The 21,630-nt window shown below is 38.0% G+C and overlaps 1 protein-coding gene across 3 annotated transcripts in view; it reads left to right on the top strand.

Moving 5' to 3' along the window:
* LOC119861841 (TCDD inducible poly(ADP-ribose) polymerase) overlaps positions 1 to 20,791 on the top strand; it is a 63,628-nt gene extending 42,837 nt beyond the window's left edge. For all 3 annotated transcript variants that reach the window (XM_038417506.2, XM_038417505.1, XM_038417507.1), the window contains exons 3-6: positions 11,008 to 11,176; positions 13,222 to 13,403; positions 19,435 to 19,710; positions 20,079 to 20,791. In XM_038417506.2, coding sequence (XP_038273434.1) covers positions 11,008 to 11,176; positions 13,222 to 13,403; positions 19,435 to 19,710; positions 20,079 to 20,526 — 1,075 coding nt within the window. In that variant the 3' untranslated portion in view covers positions 20,527 to 20,791. The remainder of the gene's footprint in view (positions 1 to 11,007; positions 11,177 to 13,221; positions 13,404 to 19,434; positions 19,711 to 20,078) is intronic.
* The last annotated feature ends 839 nt before the right edge of the window (positions 20,792 to 21,630 follow it).

Here is a 21,630-nt window from a genome sequence, read left to right as displayed (position 1 = left end):
ATTTTTTTTTTCTATATTGTTACAGACATAGTTGCTGATATTGAAATAAATTACTAAAATAATTGAAACTGGTGTGATTACATAGTGCTGTTTTGACAAAATATGCAGAATTTTGCTGAATTTTAAAATATTATGTACAGAATTTTTAATTTTTTTGGCACAGAATTCCCCCAAGAGTAATTCCTAGCTCTACAACTGATTTGTTGAGCTAGTTTGGACAAGTCACGGCTTCTCCATGTTTCAATTTCTCTGGATGTAAAATGGGGATGAGAATATCTACCTACCTCATAGGGTTGCTGTGAGGCACAATTTGTTAATGTTTGCAAAGTGCAGTAACTGTCTCAGTTGGAAGGTGCTACAGAAATACCAAGTATTGTTTTATTATTGGTTACATGTTGTACAGCTAAATATGCAGTCGGAGTAGCTCTTGACCCAGCAGAGTGTTCGAATGAATTTCCTGCTTTCCCAAATCTGTACTGAACTCCTGTGTCTACCATTTCCTTTCCTGTTATTCCTGCTAGTGCCATTTCCAGATAAAAACTGAATAATGTAACTTGACCAACATTGATGGGTGGTGTTCTTTGATCTCATCACCAGCAGTACCCTTCCTCATAATACAACATATCCAGAAATGGTATTGGAACATGGAGGATTCTATTGCATGGAGTTAATCATTTGGAGGAAAGCTCAAGGTGGGGTTGAGAGGGCACGCACTTTGTCCCTTCCCCACTAGGATGGGTTTTAATTCCCAATCCAAACATTGTCCATTATACATTATGTAGGACCACCCTCGTTTTATATCCACATTTATCTGTCCCACCCTTTCCTGCTGCAATCTCGCATTGTAAATTATTTACATCAGAAATATTGAATCATGATATTGAGGTTAAACATGAAGTTATTTTGGCTAACATGGATCCCATATAACGTTAAACTTCTGGCACTCTTATTTTTCCTAAGTCCCTGATTTTAGTCTTTGTCTCACAGTTAGGCCTTGCACAGTTGAGAGGTATATTGTCAAATTTAGTTTCATCACCAGTATCTGAGAGCTAACCGAGGAATGTAATCATGCAATCACCTGCTGTATCAATCACAACTAATTTTGTTTCTGGGCTTTGCATTACATATGCTCAAAATAGGTCTTTTTTTTGAGGCACAGAAGGAAATGTTTTAAATGAAGCGCTATTAACAGACAAATAACTTTGTGGACATTTGTTCAGGTTGCGATGCATGAGTACCAGCAAATGTTACAATTGAAAAGGTTTAAGCATTTTAAAATAATGGAAACATTTATAGAAAGGTAGGTAAATATTCAAAGCCATCCACAGAACGTAAATAAGAGGACCTGTGTTAAATAATATCTTGCCTGTTCTAAACATTTTCATTTCTAGATTTTAAATGTATGTCAATTTTGAAGTTTTACAGGCAAGGTTTAGAGGGACCTCAAAAAAGTCAAACATTTTGGGATATTCAAAGATATCTAGGTGACCTGGGCCCCAGCTCCACCAAAGTTATTGAGAAGTAGGCATCTCAGTGTCCAACTCAGTTTTGAAAACTTCACCCTTTCTAATATATAGATGGAAGGGGGAGGAATAAGCTGTGTTTGAGCTGGATGGATGAGATCTCAACCTAGGGATTGCCAACAAGTGTTAAGGAGCTGCCCTTCTATTGCTAATGGGAGTGGAATCTGGCATAGAAAAGGCTGGGAACCATTGAGCTAAAAATTTACAAAAAACATTGCATACCAGTAAAAATCAGACTGATTTTTCAATAATGATCTGAAACTAAGAAATATCTTGACTAATTTAATGAAAGCTTTTCAGAACAATTCTCCTTAGCCTTCAGAGTAAACAGCAATTTTCAGGCCAACCTATTCTTGCTAGCCAGAGTTATAAATTCACTAAACATAGGACTTACAATGGGAACTAGTTGCAGACTCAGCTGTGAATAGGCTCTCCATAATTACAGATGTAAGGGGGGAAAAGTAATTGCAAGTCAGTTTATTGGATCAGTATCTGACACTGTAAACCTCATAGTTACTATGGGAAAGAATAAATTGCCCTTTTGCTATGGCGGAAGAACTGTCAGAAGAAAAATCATAACAAAAACTCCCAAGTTCCCATTTGTTGGTGCAACTAAATGATTTGTGCATTCATATTGAGGGTTTTCTATGTGCAGCCATTATGCCGAGTTTTGGAAAGTTGACTCGTTAAGTCTAAGTTGCTGCAACCAAGACACTACTAAAACAACCATAGAGTTCAGTATATTCCCCTAAAATTAATAAAAACATTTCCCTCATACACAGCTCATCAATATTGCATAGTACTACTTTATTTCTCATCACCTTTTAACGCAGTTGAAAGTGTATGTCAGATTCTGTATTTTAGCACAGGTAAATATGTTGTTAGAAACACCAAAGTCACGTATCAGTAACCAGCCAGGGTTTGGATGCCTGTGAAATTTATTGAGCAGCATTCAACATTTTATGACTTTGGTCCTCCAAGGAACTTAATCACTTATGTGATACTTTAGGAAGGGCTGTGGTCTTGAAAACACATTTTGGGTGGCAAATATGGCTCTTTGTGTTTTTGGATTATGCTTTACTCTGTACAGTATCTGCACTGATATAAGACTTGCAAACTCTTGTCCATGGTATACTCACTTTAGTAAAATCGGCAATATTTGCCAAGTAAAGAGCTTTATTTATCAAAGAAAATATTGACATATAAATAGAGCTGTATACATAATTCACCAAACATTTTTAAAATTGCATTTTATTTTTTTGCATTTCACTGCAATTTTGTGAATAGGGCTAAATTTTGTGGATTAAAAATTGCAATGTGTCGTGCTTTGGCTTCAAAATAAGATAAATTGGGAGTGAATCTGAGCCCATGTTTTATTCCAAAACAGTCTTATTGTGAAAAGAAAACAAACAAAAACCCCTTGATCTTTTCAAAATTAGATATTTTATTCAAAGATGAATTTGCGTCAAAATATACGAAGGTAAGTGTATATTTTAAGGTAAACAAAAATCCTCTGAAACAGAATTGCAAAATTGTCATGAAAAATTTTACACACACAAATTCACATTTACAATGCTGCTTGCAAATACTTCAGATAATATATAGCTAAGCTTTTCAATGGAAATAATATCCTCATGATTTCACACATTGTTTTCAAATAAAGTAGTTTACAGCTTATTGTTATAGAACAAAATGACTGCATACCAGGAAGGTGCCTTTTTTCACTCTAGAAAGTGTGTGTATTCTTGACTTGCATTCAGTTTCAGCAGGTTCACACTGGTAATTTATTAAAGTAGTGCTGGTTTTCTTATTAAGTTTATTTTTTATTAGGGCTGTCAAGCGATTAAAAAAATTAAGCGCAATTAATCGCGTTGTTAAACAACACTAGAATACCACTTATTTTAAATATTTTTGGATGTTTACTACATTTTTAAATATTAATTTCAATTACAACACAGAATACAAACTGTACAGTGCTCACTTTATATTTTTATTACCAATATTTGCACTTTAAAAAACAAAATTGTATTTTTCAATTCACCTCAGACAAGTACTGTAGTACAATCTCTTTATCATGAAAGTTGAATTTACAGATGTAGAATTATGTACACAAAACTGCATTCAAAAATAAAACAATGTAAAACTTTAGAACCTACAAGTCCACTTAGTCCCACTTCTTGGTGAGCCAAACAAGTTTGGTTACAATTTGCAGGAGATAATGCTGCCTGCTTCTTGTTTAGTGTCACCTGAAAGTGAGAACAGGCCTTTGCGTGGCACTGCTGTAGCTGACGTTGCAAGATATTTACGTGCCAGATGCATTAAAGCTTCATATGTCCCTTCATGCTTCAATCACCAGTACAGATAATATGCTTCCATGCTGATCATGGGTTTTGCCTGATAACGATCTAAAGCAATGTAGACTGACACATGTTCATTTTCATCATCTGAGTCAGATGCCACCAGCAGAAGGTTGATTTTCTTTTTTGGTGGTTTGGGTTCTGTAGTTTCCACATCAGAGTGTTGCTCTTTTAAGAAGTCTAAAAGCATGCTCCACACCTTGTCCCTCTCAGATTTTGGACGCCACTTCAGATTCTTAAACCTGGGGTTGAGTGCTGTCGATATTTTTAGAAATCTCACATTGGTACCTTCTTTGCATTTTTGTCAAATCTGCTGTGAAAGTGTTCTTAAAATGAACATGTACTTGGTCATCATCCGAGACTGCTATAACATGAAATATATGCAGAATGCAGGTAAAACAGAGCAGGAGACATACAGTTCTCCCCGCAAGGAGTACAGTCACAAATTTAATTGTTGCATTATTTTTTTTAACGGGCATCGTCAGCATGGAAGCATGTCCTCTGGAATGGTGGCCGAAGCATGAAGGGGCATACGAATGTTAGCATATCTGGCATGTAAATACCTTGCAATGCTGGCTACAAAAGTGCCATGTGAATGCCTGTTCTCACTTTCAGGTGACATTGTAAATAAGGAGCAGGCAGCAGTATCTCCTGCAAATTGTAACCAACCTTGTATGTCTTAGCAACTGGCAGAATAAGAAGTAGGCCTGAGTGGACTTGTAGGCTCTAAAGTTTTACACTGTTTTGTTTCAAGTGCAGTTATGTAACCAAAAAATCCTGCATTTGTAAGTTACACTTTCACGATAAAGAGATTGCACTTCAGTACTTGTATGAGGTGAATTGAAAAATACTATTTCTTTTATCATTTTTACAGTGCATATTTGTAATCAAAAATAATATAAAGTCAGCACTGTGCACTTTGTAGTCTGTGTCTGTAATTGAAATCAATATTGAAAATGTAGAAAAACATCCACAAATATTTAATAAATTTCAATTGGTATTCTATTGTTATAAGTGTGATTACTCACGAATAATTTTTTTAGTTAATCGTAAGTTAACTGCGATTAATTGACAGTCCTATTTTTTTTTATCATACTGTTCTTACCTAAAGTATAGGATATTACTCTTAAAATAATGCTGGATAAGAGGAGACGTTTCTGAATCAGTGTGGGTGTTTGTGCGTTATGCATTGATAAAATATGCTGTGGATCGTCAGATTTAATTAGTGTATCAAGATTTCATAGGGTAGGAGGAGATACTGATAAAAAGACACAGAAAGTACTAAAATAGCCCTCCTTTTTAGGATCTAGTTATTTTTCATATCCAGATTCAGGTTGGAATGATTTCATATGTTGGCAACACATGTAGTGAACAGATAGTATAATGTGCAAAATCTCTAGAATAATTAACTATCTTCTCAACAGAAATCCTTTTAGAATCACAGCTATGACATGATATCATTTAGATAACAGTATTGATTAACTTGCAAAATGTGCCTTATATGTCGTAATTTATAAATATGAAAGAGGTGGACTTTTACCAGATGGAGACATTCTGTTACACAATTCTACTGCTGCAGTGAGACTGAAAGTTATCAGTGAATCGCGTCTCTGAAATGGAATGGGCCAAATTCATCCCTCGTGTAACTCCATGTTGACTTCAGTGGAGTTAGAAAAGGGGTGAATTTGGCCCGGAGTGTTTAGGAGAGTGCCTCTGGAGGAACTATTCTGTTTTAAAAAAAAAAAAAAAGTCATTTTGTATTTTTCTCATACCTGTCCTTAAAGACTATATAAAAGCATATTGAAGAACAAAAAAAGCTAAGCAAAAAACAATACCATGAACCATTATTCAGACAATACCATTCATAGATAGATTCATAGATACTAAGGTCAGAAGGGATCTCATCATTCTGATCATCTAGTCCGACCTCCTGCACAGCGCAGGCCACAGAATCTCACCCACCCACTCCTATGAAAAACCTCACCCATGTCTGAGCTATTGAAGTCCTTAAATCATGGTTCAAAGACTTCAAGGAGCAGAGAATCAAGTCAACCATGCCCCATGCTACAGAGGAAGGCGAAAAACCTCCAGGGCCTCTCCAATCTGCCCTGGAGGAAAATTCCTTCCCGACCCCAAATATGGCGATCAGCTAAACCCTGAGCATATGGGCAAGATTCACCAGCCAGATACTACAGAAAATTCTTTCCTGGGTAACTCAGATCCCATCCATCTAATATCCCATCTCAGGGGATCTGGCCTATTTACCCTGAATATTTAAAGATCAATTACTTACCAAAATCCCATTATCCCATCATACCATCTCCTCCATAAACTTATCAAGTAGAATCTTAAAACCAGATAGATCTTTTGCCCCCACTGCTTCCCTTGGAAGGCTATTCCAAAACTTCACTACTCTGATGGTTAAAAACCTTCGTCTGATTTCAAGTCTAAACTTCCTGGTGGCCAGCTTATACCCATTTGTTCTTGTGTCCACATTGGTGCTGAGTTTAAATAATTCCTCTCCCTCTCCTGTATTTATCCCTCTGATATATTTATAGAGAGCAATCATATCTCCCCTCAACCTTCTTTTAGTTAGGCTAAACAAGCCAAGCTCCTTAAGTCTCCTTTCATAAGACAAGTTTTCCATTCCTCGGATCATCCTAGTAGCCCTTCTCTGTACCTGCTCCAGTTTGAATTCATCCTTTTTAAACAGGGAGACCAGAACTGCACACAGTATTCTAGGTGAGGTCTCACCAGTGCCTTGTATAACTGTACTAAAACCTCCTTATCCCTACTGGAAATGCCTCTCCTGATGCATCCCAAAACCGCATTAGCTTTTTTCACAGCCATATCACATTGGCAGCTCATAGTCATCCTATGATCAACCAATACTCCAAGGTCCTTCTCCTCTTCTGTTACTTCTAATTGATGCGTCCCCAACTTATAACTAAAATTCTTGTTATTAATCCCTAAATGCATAACCTTACACTTCTCACTATTAAATTTCATCCTATTACTATTACTCCAGTTTACAAGGTCATCCAGATCCTCCTGTATAATATCCCGATCCTTCTCCGAATTGGCAATACCTCCCAGCTTTGTATCATCTGCAAACTTTATTAGCACACTCTCACTTTTTGTGCCAAGGTCAGTAATAAAAGATTAAATAAGATTGGTCCCAAAACCGATCCCTGAGGAACTCCACTGGTAACCTCCCTCCAACCTGACAGTTCGCCTTTCAGTAGGACCCGTTGCAGTCTCCCCTTTAACCAATTCCTTATCCACCTTTTGATGTTCATATTGATCCCCATCTTCTCCAATTTAACTAATAATTCCCCATGTGGCACGGTATCAAATGCCTTACTGAAATCTAGGTAAATTAGATCCACTGCATTTCCTTTATCTAAAAAATCTGTTACTTTTTCAAAAAAGGAGATTAGGTTGGTTTGGCACGATCTACCTTTTGTAAAACCATGTTGTATTTTTGTCCCATTTACCATTGACTTCAATGTCCTTAACTAATTTCTCCTTCAAAATTTTTTCCAGGACCTTGCATACTACAGATGTCAAACTAACTGGCCTGTAGTTACCCGGATCACTTTTTTTTCCTTTCTTAAAAATAGGAACTATATTAGCAATTCTCCAATCATTCAGTACTACTCCTGAGTTTACAGATTCATTAAAAATTCTTGCTAATGGGCTTGCAATTTCAGGTGCCAATTCCTTTAATATTCTTGGATGAAGATTATCTGGGCCCCCCGATTTAGTCCCATTAAGCTGTTTCAGTTTTGCCATTATTCATTGAAATAATACTGGGCCAATTCCTTAGACTGGGAGCTCGTGGAAGCAAGCGCCATTGTCCCTTCTTGTATGTCTGGGAAGCATCTAGTACAGAGATCGGCAACCTTTGGCAAGCAGCCCATTAGGGAAATCCGCTGGCAGGCTGGGATGGTTTGTTTACCTGCAGCGTCCACCGACTCGGCCGATCGCAGCTCCCACTGTCCGCCGCAGACCAATGGGGGTTGTGGGAAGTGGCATGGGCTGAGGGATGTGCTGGCCGCCACTTCCCGCAACCCTCATTGGCCTGGAACAGCGAACCGCAGCCAGTGGGAGCTGCAATCGGCCGAACCTGTGGATGCTACAGGTAAACAAACCGGCCCGGCCCGCCAGCGGCTTTCCCTGACAGGCCACGTGCCAAAGGTTGTCGATCCCTGTTCTAGCACTTCAGGAGCTTAACTGCAAACAAAACACACAAACAATAATACTAAATCCTGAAATGTGCTGCATGCTTACAGCTCCCATTGGGAGTTCAAAGAGAGTTGCTTGTGTTCAGCACCTCTCAGGATTTAGACCCATTCCTTGTGATTCTTTGATAGAAAACCACAGATTGAAAGGTGCATAGCAATGATGTGAGAGAACCTGCAGTCTCTCCTGCCTTTCTCAAACAAATCAATAAAGTGCCACTAACTCATGTTTAAGTACCCATTACTTTTGCTATAACAAGTGTCAAATATGGCAGGTTGTTTTTTTTACGAGTTGAACATTCAAGAGTTTTTAAACAAACTACATATGTTTCAAATATTAGCCATATTTTTGCTGGTTTTAGTCAGTGCAAAAAAGAAATACTTTACATTGGGTTAAATGCCATGTTGATAATACTCAGAAGATTCATTCATCTGAGTTGTTAGTTCTTAGTGAAAAACTATTGAAATGTGAAAGCATGTAAATAGTTCATAAGTGAAAACCAACAGCATTAGCTAGGCAACATGCTAATCCTAATCATTTACTAAAGAAATCTGATTCTTCTTGTAAGGGTGGAGTGATACTGTGTAAGCAGCTTTGTGCAGCCTGTCAGGAATTGATCATTTATTTTATAAAGACAGATATAGGTGTGCTTTGACCCCCAGAAAGCTGTCTCTTTGCACTGTGATCAATGTTCCTGTGGAATCATTCGTTCCTTTGAATGTCCAGGTTTAAGCTTCCATTTGCTAATAAACCTCTGATCTTTGACGTATTTCTCGGTTGGCTACTAAGCAGTAGTTTTTAAGCTACCTGGCTTTATTATTTATTTATTGGCTGACAACACAAACTTGCTGTAAAATAATTTTATGACAGTTTATAGAAAATGGAATCCTATTTTCAAAACAGTAGGCAGAAAGTCCAATATATGCACAAATGTTGTGATTTGTTGCTGGGGCTCCAAAAAACATCTCTTTTCAAACTATGAAAATATGCAAATTGTCATAGAAGAAATATTATTGTATTACTAAACACCCGTGTATCTCAGTAAAAATGTATACTGCACTTTACAGAATGTAGATGAGACGTATCCCCTGCCCATAAAAGCTTACAACCTAGGAGCTACTCGTGCAAGAAGTAAGTTGCTTCTCAACATGAGTTAAACATCTAACATTCTAGCCCACCACTATAAATAGTTATTCACATCTGAGTCAAATATTTTATGTAAATAAATCATTACACATTCATTAAGGATAATGGAATATTTTAAGATCTTTGAAGGCTATTGTCAACTAGAAGTGAAGTTCATAATTTCATAAAGCACTGCTTAGGCCCCATTCTATAGTCTTGCAAGAAAACTCCCATATGCCCTGTCTCTACTGGCTTAGAAACTCTGCTTGGGATCTGTGTACATGGAGCTTCAACTGGAGATGGGACTTAAAGACTTCATATGAATAGCCTTTTTGAACACAAATCCAAACACCTCAAATTTGAGAGAGATGTTTAGATTGGATCAATTCAAAACTTTGAGGGTCAAGACCATCTTTGCTGTTCCTCTGAAACTGGTTTCAATAGGTTGGCTGGCCAGTGGGAATTGTTTGCTTAGAGCAAAACATTCTTTAAAACATTTGGTTATCTCCCTCAATAATGGCTAGTCAAGCAGTGTTAGAAGCCATTTTTGCTGAACCATACTGACGCCACATTTAAACATGACTCCTACATCAGCAATAACAACCATATTTTTTCCCTTGAGGTAAAGAATAGAGGCTCCGACTCTTCATAGGTAATATCAATTTTCTCTCATTATACTTCTGAAAGCACCAAATTACTTTTATATAATGTTGCAGGTTGAAGTGTTGATTTTGTAGCGGCAATACAGCTAGCAGAACAAAAAGCAAATATTTCTCTGGGTAAGCTTCATAATAGTAAAATCAATTTTTTCTTTTCATATTATGCCAGTGCTATTCTGCCACACGTGATGAAAGATAATTGAACTCTCCGGTGGATTAGTAGCAGATGCTCCTCATCTGGAGACATTTACATTTCCCCTTCTTCCCTGAAGCACTAACTTTCACAAGAGTAACCTTTTGAATAGTATTTGGCTGCTTCATCAAACAGAGTTGTGTGATGTATTTGCTTGATAGTATGCTACAAATGTCAAGGATGCATATATTGATCTTTTCATAACTCATCTATAGTGAACAAATATCTCTGTACTAGGAAGGTTTCTTTTCTTTCTATGCTTATACAATATTTCCTCAGTGTCCTAATTGATATATTAAGGGTTAGATTGCACATAGCCCTTGTGTGTGTTTGGAGAAAGAGCTAGGAACCTTCCCCTCTTCTACTCTCGAAGCAAGGAATAGGTGGTCCCTATAATAGGAGGATGAGTGCAGTGACAACCCCCTCCTAACACTTTCTACAAAGAGGGTGGAGAGAAGGCCGGGTTGTGGCTCCATTACTTTTTCTCCTCATTGGCCATCCAGAGAGAGAGAGAGTGAAACATCCTTGCAGCATCCTAAGGTATGGAGTAGCAGATATACAACCTGGAGTTCTGGAACTTCCTGACCCCACGCACAGCCCCAAGATGTTATAGCTCATGCTGTACACAGCCATGTTTTGTCATCATCTGGCTAGAAATAGGGAGATCCAAATTGTGCCCACTTACATCCCATGCAGCCCTGCTGAAGTCCATGTGGTTGCTTGAGGTACGAGTACAGAATTTGACCCTGAGTGCTCAGAGTTCCACCTTAGTTTAGCTTGCCAGTAGTGGATAAGCCTGGTGCAATTGAGACGTTGTAACAGCATTGTTTCCAACCTTCTTTCCCTCAAGGTGTTCTTGGATGGATTAAAAATTGAAAATTCTTTGTTTTTCTTATTCTTTCCAGGGGACATGAGTTTTTGGTAGATCTGAATATTATGAACTTGTATGAAACCATTGAGTTTGACCAAATGCGGAGGCTGTCCACACCATCCTGCACCAGTTCCAATTCCAACTACTACACAGTCTGGAAATACTTCTGCAGGGACCACTTTGGCTGGAGAGAGTACTCGGAGGTATCTGAAACTTTCCATAAACCTGTTTTGGACCAAAATCCAAAATTATATTGGAAACACCTGCTCAGGTGGAGTAGGTATCATTCAAGTGTAGTATCTGTATTATAATTGATGTCCTTTCTCAGGGGGCCAATACTCTTCATTTGCAGGGGGCTGGATAGTTTTCATCTCCAAGTCTATTGATGTATAGCACAGCAAAGATTTTGTTTCTCTGTGGTCAAAATTGACCCTGCATCTTATGGCCATAGAAAGCTTCCAGGACTGCAGAACACCGCAGTCCTCCTTCAAAGTGCAGGGGCTGGGGCAGGGAAGGAACAGGGACTTGGCCAGTGGTTCTATCATTGGCCAGATTCATTGACCAAAGTGTGTGTGAAAGTGCTTCCCATTGGCTTAATCAGCTAAGCTAGTGCAGAGGTTGGAGTAGCAGTTGTGTGACTACTTAATCCCTACCTATAGGTTAGTGTATTTTAGTTTTGTCCAGCCCCAGTCTCCACATAGTTCCCTTGCTCAAACTCATTTACTTGGTTTTAGTGAACTGGGGCAGGATATTGAATTTCATCTGCTGAGCTTAATCTTGCCATAGGGGCACCTGCATTGGGGCAGCGTGGAACTACATTGCCCCAGGTTGGAGTGCCAAGAGGGACTGTGCCTCAAAGAGGCAGAATCCTTCTGAGAGTTCCCCAGCATGCAGAAGCAGAGCATCCATTCAGACAACACAGACCACTTCCTCCTGTGTGCCCTTTTCCGCTTGTATACCTGCAGAGCTGCCGAGTACAGGTTGGTCCTGTAGGATTAGATTTATTTTCAGTTTGTACCTGGCTTAGACTTTTTCCTGTAAAAACACAGAAGTAGAGAACCAAATCTAAAGAGCCACTAAACATCTATAATGCTTTCCTCTTTTTGAGTCTCTATGGGCTCAGAGAGCAATGTTTCCAAAATCTTCTGGTATCAGAGAATGAAACTAGTTAGTTCAAAGAGTGTCACCAGAATCATGAGAACTCTACTGCACTTTTCTACACAAGGGTTTATAATATTTCTGTGCATTAGTCTCCAATTCCTCCTTTAGAAACAGCCACAGAAATGTAGAAGATTACTTAAACATCAGGGGGACTGTTGTATGCAATATTGATTCTATTCAGCCAGTAGAGACAGCAATAAAATGAGAACTGTGCTCTGCTGAACTTTTGTTCCACAAGTGACCTGTGATAACATTTTAAATGTGGAAGCTGACTAATAGGTACAGTAACTCCGTGCTTAACATTGTAGTTATGTTCCTGAAAAATGCTACTTTAAGTGAAACTATGTGAAGCGAATCCAGTTTCCCCATAAGAATTAATGTAAATAGGGAGGTTAGGTTCCAGGGAAATTTTTTTTCACCAGACAAAAAAACTATACAGTACTATCAAATTTAAGAGCAAATTAAAACATGCTAGTTTCAGGGGAGTGTGGCTAATCCCTCAAAAACCGATTTTAAGGTATGAGAGAATGTTATAGAGACCTGTCCTTAAAGGAAAAAAACTTTTCATTTTGATCAGTTCATTGTTCTGAAAACTCACTTTGGGAAGGCAGATAAGTGGTTTAATGCTGGGATTCCTGTGTTCAAGTCTTGTCTTTACCAGTGACTTGCTGTAGGAGCTTCAGCGAGTCACTTAACCCTTCTGTGCTTCGGTTTGTCCATCTGTAAAATGTGGATGCTATTATTTCTCATTCTCACAAGAGTATAGTGAGACTTATTTTATATTTGTCAAGCATTCTGAGATCTTTGAATGAAGAACAATCTAAATGCAAATGAATAAAGTGAATGTAAATCATATTATTAAATGTAATTCTCCATTTTATTAGTGCATCTGAAGCAGACATTTGAGGTTTATAATGTGATTAGACAAATACCCATTTAACCTTTTAGCTGGTTAGTTGAACTGTTGTATTAAAAACACTTAACAAAAACAGTTGAAGATAGAAGCAAAGTTAGTTCTTTTGCATTAAGTTACCATAACTTACTTTTTTTTTTTTTTTTTTTTTTGGTCCCTTTCTTTCTCAAACAGCCTGTTGTACGATTGATAGAAGAAGCCAACTGTCGGGGTCTGAAAGAAGTCCGGTTTGTTACCTGGCACAATCAGTATATCTTGAACATCAGAGATGGTTTCCAACAAAATGCATGTTTCCGAAGAGAAATCAAGAGGAGACCCCTTCTTCGCTCATGTGTTGTGCTGATGCCATTCTTACAGTAGGTATCCTATGGAGGGGGGTGGAAAATTTTTACTGTGAAAGGGTACTTTTTAAAGGTCCTTCGACAATGGTTACTTTCCTTCTTTAACACGTGACAGAGGGAATTTTTCCTTACCTCCTATTTCTAGATTTTCCTAGCCAGTATGTCCAGTATTATTTACTGCTTGCAACTGAACTCAAAATCAAGTGCTTTAGTACTCAATCTAGTAGGATTTATGAATTAGTTATACTTATTTTTGTGTATAAATATGGGCCCTGATTTAGTAAAGCATTCTTATAGAAGAAAGGTGCTTAAGCACATATTTAAAGCTAAGTTTATGCTTAAGTGCTTTCCTGAACCAGGACCATAGATTTCACTTAGAAAGATCCCAAAGCTTTGCAAACATCACCAAAGGATTTAAACACATGTAGCAGAATCACTTCACCCCCAACACGGTTAGAGCGGCCATCTCTATGGTGAAACTCTGCAACTATTTAGCAGCCCACAGCAATGCTGCTCAGCAGTTTAGAAGTGGAAGCAAAGAATAACTCTAGAATTAGGCTTAAAGTTCTCTTCTCTGACTTTCTCATGCACAGTGTAGATTTCCTTGGGCATGGACTGGAGATGTTCACTGAAAAGTAACTTAAGTAATAACAGTAGCAAAATATCTCAATTATAGCACTATACTGTAGTTAAGTGCCAATTCTGAAATGACCCTCCATTGTCCCAGCACAGGAATCAGCCTGAGCTGTGAATTCCAGAGCTCAATGTGCATTATGTTCCAAAATGTTTGAAGCTGAGATTTAAGTTCAGGCCTATCTCTGAAACATATTGATTTATTGATCATGGAGGATTGTGTTCCATGACCAGTGGAGCAGGGAAATGGCATGCCAATGTTTAAGTGCCTTTTCTGGCCTGGCACTTTAGGAGTGAATACCTACAGGGCACAACCCTACTGTAGCTGAGCACAAACTTCTGGAGTCCCCAATCCATTGAAATCACTGAGAGTTCTGCCTGAGTAATGATTGGATGCTGTATTAGTAAATCTATCATTTACAGTGAAGTAAGGCATACCAGCAAATAGTTGGAAAGTGGCCACAAAATGTCGGGGACGTGATGGGAAGAAACTGGGTCTATATTTAACTTACTGCACCCATGAGTAGCCATCTTCTCCCCTTGAATATGATTTCTAGCCTGTACTCAAAATCTAACCTTCAATAGTGCACAACTCTACACAAGTGCACACATTTGGTAGAAGGCATAAGGAGCCTTCCACTCCCCACCACCCCGGCATCCTTTCTGCTCAGGCAAAGTCTTGTTTGGGAGAGCAGGCACTGATTTCTGGTGGCAGCTTGAGTTGTTGATTAGCTACCTAAATGGGATCACTCTTGTACTTCTATCTTTGCATGCTGCAAACCGTGGAATAGTAGAACTCCAGCTGCATGGGATGTAAGTCAGGGCAGGATTTGGTCCAGTGCTTCAAGTCAGTACTTTCAGAAATGTCACCATAATATCAGCAATGTTGGATACTACAATGTAATTTCTGAACTCCCTACTTCTACTGGCTTGGCCTGGGAGTTCTCAGCTTCCTGCTACTAGGTGGTACGGTGGAGAGCCAACCTTTAGCTGACTGCTCCTCCTCCTTTGTTTCCCTGCCTCAGCTATTCCATGCATTCTAATGTAAGCAGGAAGGGTTGAGGCAAGGAGTGAAAGGGAACACTTGGTCCCTGTTTCTCAGAGTGGATGAAAGGTGGGGAGGACTGGCCTGCTGTCATGAGGGAAAGCCTCATCAAGTTCACCCCAATCCGTTGTGGCCCTCCTGTGGCTGAGTGTCTTCCTGCCCCCCATACTCCCAGCTTATGTAGAGAATCATGCCATCCAAGGCTTTCACAATGCTGGCATCTATGCGCTTAACACCGTGTAGGATGAATAACATCCTTCCCACTAGGGGATGCTGGCTTGTTTTTGTTTTTTTTAAAAAAAGGACATAATTTACAGATGTACCTTTGGGCTTCTGAACATGAGAGGTACAGATGTTCTTGAAGCTTGCCAAACTGTTGTCCATATTTCTGCTTCTCACTCTCTTTAGTGATCACCAAGCCATCAGCTCCGGGCTTCATAAAAAAAAAAACAAATGTTTAAAAACACTATCATTTTCAAGAATGTTTAGAGATAAAGCATGCCTTGTTTTATCATCCTCTGCATTGGGGGTGAACTTGTTCACCCAAAGGCCAAATGAGAAAAGTGTTGCATTGTAGTCCTTTTTGATTAGAACTCATAAAAATGCCATTTTTGTGATCTCACCAGCACAGCTGGAAACATTATTGTCAGAGTCCAGTAGTTAGGAACATATTGTCCTCTTAGCAAAGGGGTGGAAGTCATTAGTCTGACTGGCAGCTTGTCATGCTGGGTCAATCAAAGAAGATTTAACTGCTGTGTTAGGGCTAGAATGCTCATTAGCTCGCTGAATTGTTATAGCATCATAATTGTGAGGTGAACGTTAATTTGTTCAGGGCCTTGAAACAAGTAATTGTTGGAAATATTTTCAGTTATAGTCTGGTGTGGGGAAAACCAAGAACTATAAAATGAAATTGGAAAAAAGAGTAAATACATAAAAACATGGACTTCTAGTTATAACACTTCTGATTCTAATCTTAGGGGGAAAATAAAGACATGAGGTGTTTTCCTTCATCTCCAACTGATATTTTGCTCTGAGTGCCTGTTTTACTACAGTTTAAGGGTCTGATCCTGAAAGGTACTGAGCATCTGCAGCTCCCAGTGACTTTAGTGAACTCATGGTGAAATTTCCACTGTCCTGTCATAAACCTCCTTAGTTCTTAATGCAGTACCCCTGAGACCTGATGATTTTCACAAATAAACCAGTGATCTCACATCACTTATTAGCGAAAGATAGCAGTGTGCTGTGGAGGGTGGGATGGGGGTCTTAGTATTCAGACTTTATTACTTTATAAAGTATTCTATAGTACTTCATTAGTTCACTATCAAGTACAGTGGCTTCCATTAAAAAGTCAACATTTTCCACCAGTTACAAACAGTGATTGCCCCCTTTTTCCTATACCTAAAATAAGAGAGGGGATAGGATCCTAAGTTTAGGATAGGATACTTAATGAAGGAGTGGTGATAAATATCTGATAATGGTTGACAAATGTTGACTTTTCATGTATTATAAATGCCTACAATTAATTTATACTTGTCAAAATAAAGGAACAAAGTACATTAAGTGATGCAATATCCTTAATGATTTTATTGTGTTTGCTTGTTTACTCTCTCATCTGTAACATTTGTTAATTTGCAGGGGGTCTTCCAATCACTAGCATGAATTTAATGAGGTTCTGTTGTAACTTTTTGTTACCCACTGACCTTTTTCACCTTATGAGCAAAAGGACAACAACCCAACCCCCATTGTAATATCTTAAACAATTACTACAAAATCATTAGGAAGGTACATTTACAATCCATCCTCTGGGTTTCCTTTAAACTATTAATGAACACAGTGGGCCAAATTCTGAGCTCAGTTAAACTGGTATAAATAAATCCAGAGCTGAAGTCAATGGAGTAGTTGTGTTTTTATAGGGCTGTAACTGAGACCAGAATTTGGCTAGGTGGTTCTACTTTTCAGCATTGTACAACAGATGTAAGGACATAGATTTAAGTGTAGTTCTACTCTGAAAAGTATCTTGTTAAAAATGATCTTACGGGGATCACTGTTTGTTGTTTCTCAGAGATCCAAATCAAATCTGGTAAGTTTTTTGTTGTTGTGTGTGTGGTTTTTCTTTTTTTAAAAAAAAAAAAAAAAAAAAAAAGCTCTGTTTAACTATTTTTTAGCCCTGTAAATTCAGCCTTTAATCAGAAAGTCACATTGGGTTCTTTCTAGCTTACACATCACCAACAATAAAGATTCTGCAATCAGAACATAGTTGACAATTCTGATGATGATGCACAAACAAAAATAGAATCCAGCTCCCATAGTTGTGTTGGCTCTGCTGGGAAAAGAAGGGAGAAAATAATTTAGTCGGTAAAGAGTCTCTGAATACACAGAGAGCAGAGTGGTTGAGTAAGAAATTGTCAGTTTTACACAATTTTCAATTAGAACTACACTTTAACCAAAGGAAATTGGCTGCAATAGTGTTGCCTTCAGGAAGTTCTTTGACAGATATAGTGCCATAGTAAACTTAAAAAAAAAAAAACAAAAAAAAACAACCAAAGTTGGCATAGGGAGTTAAATCTTGCTTGCCTTTCCCATCCACTGAGTTTCACTGACCTAAATTCAACTACTTGTATAAGGAAGGCAGGCAGGATTTGGCCTGAGATGTAGACAAAACTCAACTCACCTCTAATGTAGCCAATTGATGAACAGAATGTTCTCATGTCTGTCTTTCCTCCTAGCCAGAGCACATAGATTTTCTCTGTTTCAGTAGTGATACCTTTTGTAAAATAAAAATGAGTTAGTAACTTTCAGGGTGTGCTTAATATGAGCTCCACTTCTTGGGATTAGATACACAGCTGTACCTTGTGGGTCATAAAGCTCTAAATTAGAGATTGGCAACTTCATAATTTGACCTTGGCCAAGTGGTATTGCTTACTCATGACTACTCTTTACTGATCACCTGTGCCATGGCGTGGCCCAGGAATCAGAGGAAAGTGTCCATATCAGCTTCCTTCCTGCTTCCCCAGTGCCTGAGTCTAGCAACTGTAAAATGAGTTCAGATCAAGTGCTTAGCTGATGCAAACTGACATAGCTGCATTGACTCCAGTGACTCCATTGACTTCAGTGGAGCTACACCTATTTACATCACCTGAAGATCTGGCCCTCAAATTTTAAGCTCATAGAACCTGACTCTGCACAGCCAACTTCAACCATGGGACTACTCAACTAAGCAAGCATAATTCAGTTGAATAAGGCTTACAAGTTCAGGTCCCTAATCAGGTGAATATAAGCAAGATACTATGCTAGTTATCTAAACTTAGCAAGTCTTAAATGTACCTGCCCACAAGCCTGAAACATGCTTCAGAACTGGAATTATTCACAATGGGTGAAATTTTGGCTTCACTGGAATCACTGGCAAAATTCCCATTGACTTCAGCAGGGCCAGGATTTCTGTATTTATGTTTGTGCATTTTAAAAATCCAGCCAAATGTACGTGTAGCAAACACTTACAGTTTTCCTCCCTCTGGCATGAATGGTCCTTTGCTGCCACAGCCTTTACAGACAGCAGCATTGCTCCTTCCTCCCTCTCTGGCAGCACTCCCTGCAACAGAGACTGGTCCAAGACATGAAAATAAACAAATGCAGATATGCTTCTGGCCCATGCAACTAAAAGGAACTATTTCTAGAGAGCTTTCCTCAGGACAATAATATGCAACACTGAAATTCAGCTATCTTTTGTGGTATTAATTATGTTTACCCATTATTTATCCAGGATCATAAATCATGCATGCCTTTTCTTCTTGAAAGGTGTTCTAAGGGAGTTATCAAAGTGTTCTTTTGTTCTTATTTTGTATGTTGCTTGTTCAACGGAAATGGTTAATGAATCACAGAAAGTTTATAAAATAATTCCATTTTCATTTGGTAGCGTTTTATCTGTACGAGAGATTTAGAAACAATTATCTGCCACTGACCCATGTAGCAACTCATTCTAAGTTTCTCTGCAGATTAGAAGCCTTACTAATTATTATGACAATAGGTTTCCACCAGTGGTGTTTGCACTGAGATTTTTCCCCCTTAGTGAACTGATTCTGTACTCAGGCAAGCTTATGAGAGTTTTGACGTTGGTTTGAATAGACATAGGACTAGGGACTAAACAGATACGATGTTTGGCATGCTCTTTTTAAATAAGAATTTGAGCTATATAAACTTCTGCATTGTCCAATAGCCGTAAAGCAGCAATAGTTTAAGAGATTCTAATAGACTAAGGTCAGAAGGGCCATTGTGAACATCTAGTCTGAACCTTGGTAACAAAATAATCATAGTTTTGAAAGTCTTATTTCTGATTTTTTAAATGCAAAATCTTTCTCTTTCTCAAACTAGGACTCTGGGTGGCAATCCCCCAATACCTTCTACATCAGCTGAACCAGCCTCTTCACAAGTCTTATCTCCGATTGCTATTACCTCTCCAAACCTTTATCCTGAAACTTGGATTAGTATGGATCCAGCTCAGGACTTCATCCAAGTGCCTGTTTCTAAGGAAGATAAAAGCTACAGAACCATTTACAATCTGTTTCACAAGACTGTGCCAGAGACCAAATATAGAATTTTGAAAATACAAAGAGTGCAAAACCAGTTTCTCTGGGAGAAATATAAAAGGTGAGTCCATATAAATATTCTTTTTTTATCATGTTGGAAAACTTTCCTTCTGAAATAAAAAAGAAATGATGGTGTTGGACGTGAAATATAATCTGATTGTTAAATAGAATATATAAATTTAACCAAATCTCTTCTAAAAAAGAAAAAAAGCAACAGCTTTAAGTTGAATAGTTTTGCTTGAAAAATAAACAGTGTACATATTTCCTGAAAATTTGTGTAAGAAGGTTATATGCTATATTTTGACATATTGAAGTGTTCATTTTCCCTTTTGCAGTTCTAACATTCAAGATGATAACATTAATATGTGGAGAACCTTTTATTCATAGAGCTGCACTGAAAATTCATCTTTTTTTCTTTTTCTATTCCAGGAAAAGGGAATATATGTCTAAAAAAATGACAGGGCTTGACAGAATAATGAATGAAAGGCACCTGTTCCATGGTACCTCCCAGGACGTAGTGGATGGAATCTGCAAGCACAACTTTGATCCACGAGTCTGTGGGAAGCATGCCACCATGTTTGGACAAGGCAGTTACTTTGCCAGGAAGGCGAGCTACTCTCATAACTTTTCCAAAAGGTCACCCAAAGGAGTTCATTACATGTTTTTGGCTAAAGTACTGACAGGAAGATACACAGTGGGCAATCATACTATGAGAAGACCTCCACCTGTGAACCCTGGCAGCATCACCAGTGACCTTTATGACTCTTGTGTGGACAATTACTTTGAACCTCAGATCTTTGTCATTTTTAACGATGACCAGAGCTACCCTTATTTTGTTGTTCAGTATGAAGAAGTTAGTAACACTGTCTCCATTTGAAAATCCTCCATGCTGCTAAATTATTCATTATAATGAACTTTTATCTGACATTTATAGTAGTTTTTGTGAAAAAACATGGACTTTGCAGAACTGATTAAAGTTAGTGGCTTGGAGGAGGGCTTAAAAAATAAAAAAGAAAAAATCCTGAAGTGACCAGTTGTGCACTTGCTGTTTGATTATGTATGCGCAAATTGTAAATATTTCCCCATCCTTTTGTTATAAAACCCTGTTTATTTATGTTAGTAAATATTCATGTTTAAAAAAATCTTTGGGTCAAATTATTTAAATTATGTTGTGCTTATGCATATAATTGTTGGTTCATAGTTGACTTGAAAATTTCTTATGCCCTGATCCCATAATTTTAAACTTTTTTAAATGCACGATCAAGATAACTTGCAGCCGAGAACTACTAATATTGAATTTTAAACAAATTTTGGAACATTAAGGAAGTTCTTGAGACCAAAAAAAAGCTAATATTATGCCAATACTTAAATAGGATGACACATAATTAAATATAGGCCAGTTAAACTAACAGAGATCCTGGGCAAAATTATAGAAAGGCTGTTATGGGATGCAGTCTATAAAGAATGAAAGGATGGTAGACTAATTAATGCATATCAACATGATTTTCATAGAATTTTAGGACTGGAAGGGACCTTGAGAGGTCTTCTAGTCCAGTCCTCTGCACTCAAGGCAGGACTAAGTATTTTATGGAAAATAGGTCTTGTCTAACAAACTTGATATTTTTTCATGGAATTACAAGTTTGGTTGGTAAAGGTAACAGTTGACATAATATATTTAGGCCTTAAAGGCATTTAACTTAGTCCTGTGTGACAGTCTAATTTTAAAAAATTAATGTGGGCTATATTGATTTTGAGGACAGCTAAACTGGTTAACTCATAGATCTTAAAGTAATGGTAAATGAGGAATTCTTATCCTATGAGATGTTTCTAGTGAGGCCCCATAGGGATCTGTTCTTGGCTCACTGTCCTTTTATATCTTTAGCAATGATCTGGAAGAAAATATAAAATCATTGATGGTAAAATTTGCAGACAACACAAAAACTAGTGGAGTACATAATGATGGGATGAGTCAATTATACAG

The sequence above is a fragment of the Dermochelys coriacea genome, chromosome 9 (assembly GCF_009764565.3).
Source record: "Dermochelys coriacea isolate rDerCor1 chromosome 9, rDerCor1.pri.v4, whole genome shotgun sequence".
In the NCBI taxonomy this organism is placed as follows: Eukaryota; Metazoa; Chordata; order Testudines; family Dermochelyidae; genus Dermochelys; species Dermochelys coriacea.
This window is presented reverse-complemented; position numbering and strand designations above follow the sequence as displayed.